Genomic DNA, 13,908 nt, shown 5'->3' with positions numbered 1-13,908 from the left:
GGCATACTGGAGTGAGCTGTGTGGGCAGCACCCTTTGGGCACTCCTGTCTGCAGGGCTCTCACTGAGATTGACGTACAAAGTGTGTGTACACCACTGCGGTATCTATCAGCCTTGTTAGCACCATGCTGTGCAGAATCCTGTGTCCTATCCTCCCTGGCCCCTGCGCTGGGTGTATTGTCACCGCATAGGGGCATCAGGTGGGAGTCATTCCGGAATGGGGCAGGTTTGTAATGAGGCACTTACTGAAATGGTGGTGACACAAGACGGGCCTTTCAGTCTGTTTGACAAGGACCCTGCTGTTCCCATTCCAAGGCAGTTGTAGTAGTAGTCGGAGTATAGGAGAGTAAATCTGTCCAGAGCATTTCAACAAATGGGGGAAGCGGGCCACATGCACTTCAGCCAGACTCTGGGGTTTGAATAGTGCCTGGAACCCTTTGCATGAGTGTGGGAATAGCAAGGATGTTAATAACAGCACTAGGGTGAGGCTCTTCCTCTGGCAGGCCTGTCACACAAGGATCTCAAAGCACTTTGTAAACCCTCCCAGCCCAATTGAGGAAGGTAAGTTTTAGCCCAGCTTTACAGACGAAAACACTGACTGAGAAAGGAGTGAGTGTTAGAAGCAGAATCCACGAGTCTCGTCTGTGACTTCCCTGCTCTAACCACTAGATCCCACTATCTCCCTAGAACTAAATTTTAGGTTGCCCTAAGCCCCCAATAGAAAGCATGATCCCCTCTCCCTCTGTTGCAGTGTAAGAGTCAGCTAAAGGTGGTGTAGATCTAAGAGGGCCTGTGAGTTCTTTTGTGTTGCATAATGTAACACTGCTGCCTTTGCTTGTCTCTCCTCCCTTTAATTAACGAGGTGATGGGCCAGTAGAGGAGCTCCCATTCCTGGGGAAAGCCGGTTAATTGGTAATATGCACAGATAATGGATCGGGTCTCTGCAGCTCCAGCTGCATTTGATTTACTATCTGTCCAGCTGGCTAAAATAAATGTTTTTGGAGGGTTCTGTAACAAACACACTTATTGATTGGTGTCTGGATGCTGTGGCATGCTATGCATAATCCATATACTGAGAGCATTTCCATGATGTAAGGTTAGTACCTGTGGGAGTGCAGTGCTGGCAAGAGACAAACATCCTCGAGCGCTCCCAAACTTTGCCTATGCGAGGGCTGCGTTTGCAACTCAACAGGAGCTGGAGCCACCAACTTTGTGTGAAATGGGGCAGCCGGCAGCTGCCCTGGTCTGTGCAGTGGAGCCGCCTGCAGGCAGGGCTGCACCCTGCCCTCAGTGTGTGGTGTTCCTCAAGCTCAGTGCATCACAAGCACCTAGGAAAAGCTGCTCTGGCTGCATGGGTCTTCAAGCCAGGGCAGCTCTGGACAAACCAAGAGGCACAAGCAGTGCCTCTGAGCGCAGGGGCAGGGCCAAGCAAGGCTTGAGGAGGAGTTGAGTGGACAATGAGGAGGAGAGCAGGAAGAGGGAGGGCAGTGAAGGCGTGGGGAGGGCAGACAGAGATGGCATTGCGATGTAGGCAAGGGGGCTGGGCAGAGGCCAGTGCTGGCTAGGGAAGTGGGGAGGGAAGCGGGGAGTGGCTCAAAGGTGGGAAGTGACCTGGGCAGAACAGCCAGGAAGGAAGGGGAGTTTAGCACCAGTGTTTTGGCTGGGCTAGGGGTGGGGGCTGCAGACAAGGGTAAGAGGAGGGGGTGGGGCAAAGGGGCAGCAGAGAGGTGGGCTGGACAGAGGTGAAGAGGGGAGTTTGTCCCTCCTGTGTCAGAGTGAACCAGCAGCCCTGTTCTCCCAGTGCTGGGCAGGGTGGGAAGCTAGCATGCCAGGCCCGGGCCAAGGGGAGGCAGGCCCCTGCCCTCAGCACCTGCCTGGCCCTTCCCACTTTCAACATGCTGGTTCCCTACCTGCTGCTCATGCCCTGCAAGGAGGAGACCAGTTCATCTGCCCCCACCCTGCAGGCGGGCGAGAGCCTCGCTACACTGCCTGAGGCCCCAGGTTTAGCACCACGCACGCTCCACTAGGCCATGCTGCTTTTCATGACAGCTCCTGCATTCTATTTGCTGCTGGTGCTTGTCCCGTCCCCTTTCCCTGCAGGGTGGGCATCTGAGTTTGGGGCTCATGCTCTCCAGGCTGGCTGCACTGCAGAGGCAGTTTCTACCAGCCCTGCCGGGGAGGGTGAAGAGCAGGTTGTGGTCATTTCTGGTGGCCCCTCCATCACGCACACAGTTCTGGCTAATGTGGGAGTGATACGAATAATCTGCTTGGGGAAGGCAGGGTCAACCTGGGCCTAGGATGGAATAGGTGGTTCTTTACTAGGAGAGGGAGGGCCTGGTCAGGCCAGGCAGCACTACGCAGCCATCTCTGGATGCAGATGGTAAGATTGTCACACTCTCTCTAAAGACCTGAGCATAGTGGCACAGTCTCCTGTAAATGATTTCTAACACATGGGTTCATGAATGAAGGTTTGTTAATTGTGACACACCAGTCAATCTCTTGGGTGGAAGTTACATGGGCAGTGCGTTTTCAGGCTTTAATTGTATTACGGGTGCAAGGCTAGGCCACTTTTGGCCTAAATGTCACATTTGTCTCAATCACTTTTTACAAACCCTGGCCGACCCATGAACCTGGGGGGCACAATCCAACAGATGCATCTTGTGTTCAACAACCCTTCCTCTGCAGCCTGGCAGACATTGCGGCATGAGCTAGTGCAGGGATTGGCAACCTTTGGCACGCGGTCTGCCAGGGTAAGCACCCTGGCGGGCCAGGCCGGTTTGTTTACCTGCCGTGTCTGCAGGTTCGGCCGATCGCAGCTCCCACTGGCCGCGGTTCGCCGCTCCAGGCCAATGGGGGCGGCGGGACGCGGCAGCCAGCACATCCCTCGTCCCGCGCTGCTTCCCATAGGAAGGGAGGGATAGCTCAGTGGTTTGAGCATTGGCCTGCTAAACCCAGCGTTGTGAGTTCAATCGTTGAGGGGGCCACTTAGGGATCTGGGGCAAAATCAGTACTTGGTTCTGCTAGTGAAGGCAGGGGGCTGGACTCGATGACCTTTCAAGGTCCCTTCTAGTTCTAGGAGATAGGATATCTCCATTAATTTTAATTTAACAAGCTGGTGCCTCCCTCCTCTGGGTCATTACCCTGTTCGTTACTCTTTGTTGTTTGTGTGTCAGTACTGCCGAGTGGCCCCAGCTGAGCTCAGGGCCCCTATGGGCTGGGGAGAGAGAGTCTTTGCCCCAGAGAGTTTACACTCTGAACAGCTGAGGTGGGGAGAGGCTGGCCCAGTGGTTAGGGTACTCCCCTGGGACTGTGAGTACTGGGTTCAAGTCCCTGCTCTGCCACAGACTGCCTGCGAAGCCTTGGGCCAGGCGCTGCATCTCTCTGGGCCTCAGTTCCCCTCTGTTCAATGGGGGAATATCTAGGAGCGAGGCAGGGGACTGAGGTCCAGAGAGAGTCAGTGACTTGCCCTAGGTCACACGGAGCTGTGAGCCAGGAACTGCCCAGTCCCAGAGCACTGAGCACAAGCCCAGAGTTGCTGTCCTGTGCCCCTTTTGCCCTGCTAGACGCTGAAAAGATTGAAACAATTAGACATCAAAGTGAAATAAAAGCTGACTGAATCGAAGTCTGGTGTAGCTCAGTGAGCTCTTAGATGTGCTAGGACAGCTTACACCTGCACCTTGGATCTGAGGACTCTTCCACAGGCAGTTCTGTAGCATGGGGTGTCACCTGCGTGTGAGGCTGCTGGAGGCGCTAGTGAGACAGTTTGGATGCAGTGCCATCAGTATGTAGGTGACATGCAGCCCTAGGCCTCTTCTTCATTGGACCAAGATGGTGCAGGGGTTCTGGGGCTTCAAGGAGAGGGAGCTGGCTAAAGCTCAGAGCAGACCAGCCAGGGGTGATGCAGGCGCATCGGGGGGGGGGGGGGCTGCTCTGGGTATGGAGGAGGGTGGCCTGTGGTTTTTCCAGCCGGTTTGCAGCTTGGTGCTCCTGGCCCCCAACTGTGACAGGATTCCTGAGTGGCTTCATTGACCTGAAGCCCTTTGATCCTCCAGGCCTTTCCTCTCTGCTCCAGGCTTTGTGACTTGCTCTGACTTCTCCCTGTTGGGGTCGCCTCTGTGTGTGGTGTGGTGACAGCAGGAGGGTCCAGAGCCTGCACTCCCCTCCCATTGCCTTCAGCTGCAGTTCAAGGTGTTGACGCTGGTCTGGAGAGCCCTATTGGAGCGTTGGACATGGCATTCCCAATGAGGAGTCTCTGTTGCTCACAGCTCGCCGCCCCCAGACTTCGTGCTGGGGCCTTTATACATTTAAGAGAGAGAGAGATGAGACAGCCCCGGTCCCGAGGAGAAGGTGGCCCGGTCATCTCCCCACAACTGTGTGAATCCATCCAGCGCCCCAGCGTTCCCACATCCCCCCATGTCCTGCTCACGTCGTGGCAACGCTGCAGCGGCTCAGAGCTCCCTGCTTCCGCGGTGGCAGCGCTGCAGCGGCTCAGGGCTCCCTGCTTCCATGTTGGCAGCACTGCAGTGGGCTCAGGGCTCCCTGCTCCTGTGTTGGCGGCGCTGTGGTGGCGCAGGACTCCCCACTCCCGCGGTGACGGCGCTGTGGTGGCGCAGGACTCCCTGCTCTTGCGTTGGTGGCACAGGGCTCCCTGCTCCTGCGTTGGTGGCAGGGCTGGCTTTAGGCCAAGTCCCCCAATTCCCCCGAATCGGGCCCCGCGCCTAAGAGGGCCCCGCACCCTAAAGAAGAGCACCTAACTTAGGCGCCTTTTTAATTTTTACTCACCCGGCGGCGGTCTGGGTCTTCGGCAGCACTTCGGCGGCGGGTCCTTCAGTGCCGCGGAAGACCCGGAGCGAGTGAAGGACCCGCCTCCAAAGTGCTGCCAAAGACCCGGACCGCCGCCGGGTATTCGAATCGGGCTCCGCACTTCCTAAGGCTGGCCCTGGTTGGTGGCACTGCGGTGGCGCAGGGCTACCAGTTCCCGCGTTGGCAATGCTGTGCCGGTTCCCAGCTCCCGTGTTGAAGGCGCTGCAGTGGCGCAGGACTCCCTGCTCCTGCTTGTTGCTCATGGCCTGGTTCACAATGAGGGGCAGCGCGTCTTCCCACTGCCTGTTTCAGATGCAGTATGTTGCTCTGGCACGGGTTGCTGGGGAGGCTGTGCCAGCTTCATCCCTCTCTTGAAGAGAGAGCCCGACACTGACTTCCAGGGGGAGCTAGGGTTCTGGGGAGAATGCAGATGAACAGAGAGAATATCTTCTGCCAGGCTTTAGGTTGTCATCCCTCACCCATTGTGTGCCCCCCGTGCCTGCCTCCCTCTTTGAAGCGGTGCCTTACTGATGGGGACCGTGGCAGCGCTGCAGATAGGATTCCACAGTTTGCCGCAGGGTAATGTGCTTGGAGCAATCGCTCCTGGCGAAGGATGATGTTTTGGGTAAAGCATGGGACAGGGAATCCAGAAATGTGGGTTCTACTGCTGACTCTGCCACTGACATGCTGTGCGAGCCCCGGGCAGTCAGTTCAACTCTCCTTCCCTCTGTGAGCTAGGGATACTACCCCCAAGGGTGTTGTTAGGAAACGGGCAGGTCCCACACCTACAATGGGAAACACTGCACTGAGTGTTACCCTGCAGGCAGCGAGTGTCCCAGTGTAATGGTGTCCCTGGCATCAAGCAGGCATTTTATGAGGATCAGTTCATTAATGTCTGAAAGGAGCTTTGAGCTCTCCAGGTGGGAGGTGGGAGAGGAGGTGATAGTTCTCTTCTCTCAAACCTGGTGTCTCCTCTTGCCAGCTGACTGCAGGGCCTGGTTATATCATCATCTCTTTAGCAGGCACCAGGATAATAGACGTCTTTCCCCAATCTGTTTGCCAAGCACTTGGGTTTGATACCATTAGAAACGAGAGGGGTCTGTCTCATACAGCCCAGTGCGAGCTAGCAGTATTACTGGCTCAGGGAAGACTCACAGCTCCTTCCACTTTGCCCACACGGAGCTGACAGACTGGGGTATCAGAACCAAAATGGGGCAAGACATGAGGTAACTGATCAGATTTCTCATGTTCATTTCCTTCTGCAGAGGACTGAACTGTTTCAAATAGAGCTTCCAGGGGAGCAGTCCATAGGGCATGTGGGCCAGGAAGCCAGGGTTGCACTTTGCACTCTGAGGTCTGCAATAATAACTGTACTTTGTAACATCTTCAGCCTGTGGATCTCAGAGGTGGGAAAGTGTCGCCTCCATGCTTATCATGGGGAAACAAGAGTGCAGAGGGTACAGCCAATGTATCATGGAGCAAGGTCTTCTTCTTCAAGTGATGGTCCCTCTTGTATTCAACTGAGGGTTCTGTGCATGCGCCTGGAGCTGGAGCTTTTAATAGTAGTGTCTGCTGGTCCACGCATGCCTCCTTGGTCGGCCTCATGGTTACGACTGAGGCGATAAAGGGCAGGACAGACCGACCACGCACTCACTTCCTTCTCACCGCCGCGTGGTCAGAATTGGAGCCTCTTTGTTTCTCTTGTCTCTTGTGACGCATTTCTGCAAACTGAGAAAAAAGACTCTTATTCTTGTACATAGTTAATAGTTTTGTTATTTTTATAGTTGTTTCAGTGGTAGTTCTTAGGATTTTAAGGAGCGGGGACGCCATTTTAACTGGTCGTCCCGATCTCTCCCCTTCCCCCCCTCCATCTTCCCAGCACCCAGGCCTGGTACTGGATTATGCTGAAGACGCCAGGGTTCAAGATCTGCGCTTCCTGTCATCGCTCATTCTCAGTCAGTGACAAGTACCAATGCTGCCCTTATTACTTGGAGGAGGCACAAGTTGCATCCAGGTGCAGTATCTGTCTCTCCTTCCCTGCACGTACGCGGAAAGGCTGGGCTCTTCACTTCAAGAAGCACCTCATTGAGGTCACCATGAGACCGCAGTTGGATTCAGGCCAGGGAACATCCCTGTACATTAGCCTGAGCAAGCTAAGAACATGTCTCCTACCACAGACCTCCAGTCTAGTTCCGCCAGTACCAGCGCTGTGGTCCCGCATTGGGGCCTAGCCGTGAGGCAAGGAAGCCTGCACATAAGCATGGCAGTAAGTCTTACTCCACGTCCAAGAATAACACTGCCCCATCGATGAGTTCCGGCCACAGAGAAGCAGTGCGTTCCAAGGCGCACAAGCACAACAAGAAGCTGCACAGACCATTGTGTCTGTCGGCCCCATCCACTGAAACTCATACTCCTTCCAGATCGGCACTGCCAAGGTCCAGGGAACCTTTGGATCCTTAGCAGTCCTCCTCTCCATTTCCGGTTCCAGCTGAAGAGCGCATGCCACTGATGCTGGGGAGACTTGGGTCAACCTCCGGAGCCGCATGAGCTGTTTGCTTTCGCTGAGGAGAGGTCTTCTTGCCCTCTGGTGCTGTCACCCCTTCAGAGAGTGCGCTTCCCAAAGTTGGACTTGCCTTCTTTGGGCCATGTTCCCGCCCACTCCCCAGAGCCTTCTACAGTTTCTTCAGTTCTGATGGCACCACCATTTGAACTGACTTCTGATTTCTTGGATTCGGAAGATTTGTTCAGGGACCGAGGCCTTCCCCTTCCATACCGCTGGTGTGAGTACTCCAAGGCCCCGTCAGGTTCATGGTAGTAGCCACCATTTACCCAGCATTGGTGTCTTTGGTGCCCTGCTCTATGGGGCCCTCCTCAACATCCGCTGTCAGATCCACGCCGGGATGGCCATACTGGGGCTCGTGGCTACAGAACCCCACCATTGGATCCTTCCTGCTCCCCCCATGAGGAATGCCTTCTCCCCTCTCCGACCATTGTCCAGCAGGCATTCAGACTCGCTGTTAGGTAATGCTGAGTCCAACTCTGACGGTACCACTAGATCCGAAGCAGTTCCCCTCTACATCCCCGGATGCCACAGTGTCTTCTACTCCTCCCTCGCCTCCGGATGACTTGCAACAATTTCAGGAGCTGCTTCGTAGGGTGGCTGGTGCCCTCAGCATCCCACTGGAGGAAGTGCAAGATAAGCAGCACAAACTGTTCAACATCTTACATCCTCAGTACCAGCCAAGGTGGCCCTACCAATCAATGAGGCGATCTGAGTTTCTCTTCTCCCATCCTCCACCCAACTCTCTTGTGATTCAGGCAGCTACCAAATGGACCCACCAACAGCACCCGCTATCCATCCCGGCAGATAAGGAGGGCAAGCACCTGGACCTTTTGGGCCACAAGGTTTTTTCCTCTATCAACCTACAATTTTGCATTTTGAACTACTTGGCTCTGTTTGTGAAATACAACTTCCTTACCTACGGCAAACCTATGGATTTCACTGATAAACTGCCCCTGCAGGATCAGGCCCGATTCCAAGCTATCTTAGAGGAAGGGAAACTGGTGGCGAGGACGACGCTGCCGGCCGCGGTTGATGCACCAGACACTTCTCGCATACGATGGCTACAGGGATTGTCATAGAATCATAGCTCTGCACAGAGAGTCCTGGTTACATTCCTCCGACTTCCCGAAGGAGATCCAGACCACCATAGAAGATCTTCCTTGGACAAGTCTCACCTCTTCGATCAGAAGACTGATGACTCTCTTTACTCCCTCAAGGACTCTAGAGCCACCCTCCGGTCTCTGGTCATCTACACACCAGCGCCCAAGCTCAAATTCTACTGTCCACCTCCAACCTAGCGGTTCAAAGCTCCCCAACTTTTCCAACGGTCCTATGAGCCTTCTCACAAACGGCAGAGGACCCAGCAGTCCTATCCTTCCAGTTAATCGTCATCACAACCTCCTGCCCTCAAACATCTCAGAAGTGCTATTTCTGAGAACACTCAGAGAGCCGCCAACCACTGTGCCTCATGGCGTGCTCCCGGCCCACCCCCTTCAGCGGGCACCTAGCTCTCTTCTTGCCCGTTTGAAGTGCAATAACAGTGGTCAAGTGAATCCTGGATGTCATTCGACATGGCTATACGATTAAGTTCCAAACACTACCTCGTCCACATCCCCGACCCCCGCTTCAGGAATCGTTCTCACAACAGTATCCTCACCGTGAAGTGGACTTCCTTCTTCAGATAGGCGCGATAGAACCTGTTCCCGCAGCCCATCAGGGAGCAGGGTTCTATTCCACTTATTTCCTAGTCCCCAAGAAGACAGGCGGGTGGCGACCGATCCTAGACCTATGTCATCTCAACCATTTAGTACGAAAGCCAAAGTTTTGTATGGTCACTCTGGCGGCCATCATTCCTTCCCTAGAAAGAAATATGTGGTTTACGGCTCTTACTTTCATGTGGACAACCATCCTGCCCACAGATGATTCCTGAGATTCATGGCAGATCATCATCAATTTCAGTACAGGTTGTCCCGTTCAGACTCTCCACTGCTCCTCATGTATTCACCAAAGTTTTCTCAGTTGTGGTGGCCCACCTCTGCTGTTGAAGGATCCTTCTATTCTCTTGTCTAGATGATAGGCTGCTGGTGACACGATCAAGAAGGGACGCTTGAGCTTCGATTTCCATGCTGCTCACACTCCTCTCCTCCCTGGGGGTGAGCATAAACATTGAAAAATCAACTTTGGACCCCAGGTAATTGCTAGAGTTCATTGGGGCACGCACCGACACGGTCTCGGCTTGTCCAGAACTGCTGGAGGACAGGTTCCAGACCCTTCAGGACCTAATTTTCAGGGTGTTATTCAATCCTTTTTTCCCAGCCAGAACCTTCCTTTCTCTTCTTTGCAACTTGCACTTGTGTGATTGCATTTGCTCAGCTGCGGTTTCGCTGCCTACACTTATAGCTCCAGAGGGTCTATTCCCCTATGCACCTGTCATGGACTCACAGGACTCATGCTCTCTCTCGGCTCTGTGCGGTCCCTGGGAGGAACCCACTTCAGTGTGACAGCCCTTTTCAGGGGTCCACTCTCTCTCGGCGGTTAAGCCGTAGGCTCCTCTGGCTCCTGGAACCCCAGCTCTCTGAGCCCTCAGCATGCCTGTCTCTCGCCGTGGGCCCACTCAGGGAATCCACTTGCTCTGGACCCCCAGGGCCTCCACTCCCAGAGGGAATAATGCAACCCTGATCTCTAGATTGGAGTGACTCTCAGCCAGCGTAAAACAGAAAGGTTTATTGAGCATCTGAACCTAGCACAGGAAACTCTCCAGGCCCTCAGGCCTAGTCAGCACCATACATCTAGGTCTCTCCTGCATCCAGGTGGGCTCTGGCTGCTCCCTCTCTCCGGTCCAGCAGCCCCCTCCTTCCAGCCAATTATCCGATATCATCTCCCCCAACAGCTCCTCCCCTGTCCTTTGTCTTCCGTCCTAGGTAAACAGGTCACCAGGGTCCTCCCACTGGCCAGAACTGACTGACTGCTAAGTTGGGGTGGACCTCTTAGTCACCAGGTCACCAGTTGTTAGGGTACCCCATCTCCAGGCCATTGTCCAGGGGTCCCAGCTGCTAGGCGAGGTCACACCTATTCCTCTGCACCAACAAACCCTCTCTCACCACCTTGTTAAACATGCAGCACACAGGGAAACTGAGGTGTGCACACACTAGTCATGTAAAACACTACAAAAATCCCCAACTTCGTCACAGCACCTTTCTATGGACCTTGTCCCCACTTTTCCCCATGAAGTCCTCTTCCTTCTCTAGTGGTGATGGATCTGGCTCAGGTGTGCACTGGGATACTGTTCCTCCCATCCTCCCCTTCCATGACAATTATCACGGGTGCATTGCTCGTTAGATGGGGGGCCCACATGAGCAAGTGCATGACTCAAGGCACTTGGACTGCTCGGGAGTCCTGGATGCACATCAACATCCTGGAACTTAGAGCAGTGAGGAGAGCATGTTGGGCGTTTCTCCCATCCATCCATTCCTGTCATGTCCTCATCATGTCAGAAAATACCACTGTCTACTGCATCAACAAGCAAGGGGGCACGAGGTCTCCTGTACTCTGGGTGGAGGCCTTTGGGATTGGTGCATCATCTGCAAGATCCTGTTCTCGGTGGCGTACCTTCCCAGAATTCAAAACATAAGCATGGACTCTCTCAGCAGAAGATTCATGAATGGGATCTTCATGACACTGTAGTCACCAGCATTTTCAGTTGCTGAGGAACTCCAATCAGGGACCTTTTTGCCTCCGAGGCCAACAGCAAGTGCACCTAATAGTGGTCCAGAGGCCGTCTTGGTGTCCTGTACCAGGGTGATGCTCTAGTCCTTTGCTGGTCTGATCGGTTCAATTACGCCTTTCCTCCCCTACTGCTCCTACCGTGAGTCCTGCACAAGGTCAGGTGGGAGAGAGTGACAGTCATTCTGATTGTCCCCTTCTGGCCTCGACAGTTCTGGTTTCTCCTGCTTCTCTGCATGTCAGTGCGCTCCCCACTACAACCTCTCCTGAACTGGTCATGCAACAGGGCAGATGGATCCAGCACCCCAGTCTCTAGACTCTTCACCTCAGTGCTTTTGGATGGCAACTTTATTAAAGTGGGAATGCTTGTTGGCAGTGCAGGGCATTCTCTCGAGGAGCTGGAAGGAGTCCATGAGATGCTCCTGTGGGACCAAGTGGAAGCATTTCACTTCTTGGTCCCAAAGCAGGAGCCTTGTCCCGGAAAATGTGGACATCTCTCTTATTCTGGACTGTTTCCTCTCTCTGAAGGCATCCAGCCTCGCTCTCAGTTCCATCAAGTGCTGCTATCAATGCCTTCCACCCTCCATTTGAGGGGCTGCTGTCTTTACTCATCCATTGACTTCCAGGTTTTGGAAAGGTCTCCTATGAACCTATCCTCCTGTTCAGTCCATCGCTCCCCAATGGAACCTCAACCTTGTCCTAACTACATTGACAAAGTCACCCTTTGAACCTATGGCCTCATGCTCTCTCTCTTCACTCCATGAAGGTTGCCTTCCTGGTGGCTATCACTTCTGCAAAATGGGTGGGCAAACTGGGGGTCATGATGACTGATCGCCCCTTTACCACTTTTCACAAAGACAAGGTTTCCCTACACTTGCACCCCAAGTTCCTGCCTAAGGTTGTCCCTTGTTTCCATATCAACCAACCTATACACTTACCCACCTTCTTCCCAAAGCCTCATGCTTCAGTGGAGGAACAACACCTTCACTCCCTTGACATCCCCAGGGTCCTGGCCTTCTACCTGTAGAGGACAAAACCCTTCAGGAAGTCCCCTAGGCTGTTTATTACTGTAACTGAATGCATTAAGGGACAAATGATTTCTGCTCAGAGGATCTCTAAGTGGGTTTCGGGATGCATTATGCTCTGCTACCAGTTATCAGGGCTGTCTCTATTGTGTGGGATACAGGCCCATTCCACGTGAGCTCAAGCATCAACTGCAACTGTGCTTCACGATGTGCCCCTTATGGACATCTGTAGGACAGCCACGTGGAGTTCAGTACATACCTTCTCTTCCCATTACACCTTGGTGCGGGACTCTTCTACGGATGCCTCCTTTGGCGCAGCCGTCCTCCTCTTCCTGGTTTCATCGTCATCATCCTCACACCCTCCTCCTACCTAAGGTACTGCTTGTTAATCACCCTCAGTGGAATACCATAGGGACTGTCACACAAAGAAGAGGGTGGTTCTTCGAGATGTGTGGTCCCTATCTGTATTCCAGGCCCGCCGTCCTTCCCCTCTGCTGCGGATTTGATTGATTTGTGGTGGAGAAGGAGCTATGGGCACGGTCAGTCCGCCCTGCTCTTTATCACCTCGGATGAAACCAAGGGCGTGTGTGCAGACACGGACACCGTTACTTTTAAAAGCTCCAGCTCCAGGAACATGCACAGAACCCTCAGTGGAATACAGGTAGGGTATACCATGCATCTCAAAGAGCCTTCAGTTACAGATGGGCAACCTCCTCTTTTCACTCCCAGATTCCTGCTCTGACCAGTGGACCACACTCCCTGACAGGGCTGACCACAGGGCCAGGCGTCCTGGCCACGTCCGTGCGGCTCTCTGACCATGGGGCCAGGTGTCCTGGCCCCGTCCGTGCGGCGCTCTGACCACCATTCTGGCCCGTGGTCAGAATGCTGTGACTGTGGGGCCAGGTGCCTTGCGCACAGTCTAGAGTCACTCCCAAAGGGAGCTCTCCCCACTGGCCTCTGTGCATCCTGGTGACCTGATGCAGAAGCTCCCCAAAGTGGGATTAAAGAACTGAAAGCAAATGGTTTTGCTGGCCACTCCCTGGATGCTGAGCTCTGACATCTCTGGAGAAGGGATTAACTGTCAGTCTCTCCTGGCAGCAAGGAGCAAGGACCAACCCCCGTGGAGAAGAAGAAGAAAGGGAAAAGGAAAAACGAGATCCCAGTGGAGAGTTTGGAATTGGATCAAGGCCTCCTGAGCCCATCTCTGCAGAGCCCCGAGGAGTCTGCTGAGTCAGCCGACAGCCAGGTATGTGCAGGGCCCTGGTCTCAGTGGGTTCAGCTGGCTATAGTCTGTTGTATGTCCTGGGGTTCTAACACAGCTCTGACTTCCTACAGCTGATTTCTTACATCTGGGTGCCTGTGCGTTGCGCTCAGAGCTCAGTGCATCCAGGTAGCAGTTGGTCAGTGGATAGCCGCCTCGGCCAGGTTTGCAGCTGGTAACGTAAGGGTTAATGCCAGCACGCTGCCCTTGCAATATCACTTGGCTGTGTTCCCCTCTGACCTCTTGCTCCCCAGCTTAGTGGGACTGGGAGCGCCTTGCTCCTCAGACCAGCGGGAGGGTGTGCTGAGCACAGGTCATGTTGAGAACCTCCCTCCACAGTCCAGCAGTGGCACAGCTCTCCATTGGGGTCCCCTAAGAGATGACCCATGTGATTTGGACAGGGGATTCACCATCCCCCAGCATCCTTTAGCCCTGGCCTGTGTTCGGTGCTCTCCCCAGCCTGAGCCCTGGCCTGTGTTCGGTGCTCTCCCCAGCCTGAGTCCTGGCCTGTGTTCGGTGCTCTCCCCAGCCTGAG

The 13,908-nt window shown here is 54.3% G+C and overlaps 1 protein-coding gene across 1 annotated transcript in view; it reads left to right on the top strand.

The window, feature by feature from the left end:
• The window catches only part of CHD6 (chromodomain helicase DNA binding protein 6), a 193,061-nt gene that overhangs the window by 99,333 nt on the left and 79,820 nt on the right, over nt 1-13,908 (top strand). The window contains exon 4 of the mRNA XM_026656826.2: nt 13,211-13,358. Within this exon, the coding sequence (XP_026512611.1) occupies nt 13,211-13,358 (148 nt within the window). The remainder of the gene's footprint in view (nt 1-13,210; nt 13,359-13,908) is intronic.

Source organism: Terrapene carolina, unplaced genomic scaffold, assembly GCF_002925995.2.
Source record: "Terrapene carolina triunguis isolate 2854851 unplaced genomic scaffold, T_m_triunguis-2.0 Scaffold233, whole genome shotgun sequence".
NCBI classification, from domain to species: domain Eukaryota; kingdom Metazoa; phylum Chordata; order Testudines; family Emydidae; genus Terrapene; species Terrapene triunguis.
Note: the sequence above shows the minus strand (reverse complement) of the source record. Positions and strands in the feature narration are given on the sequence as shown.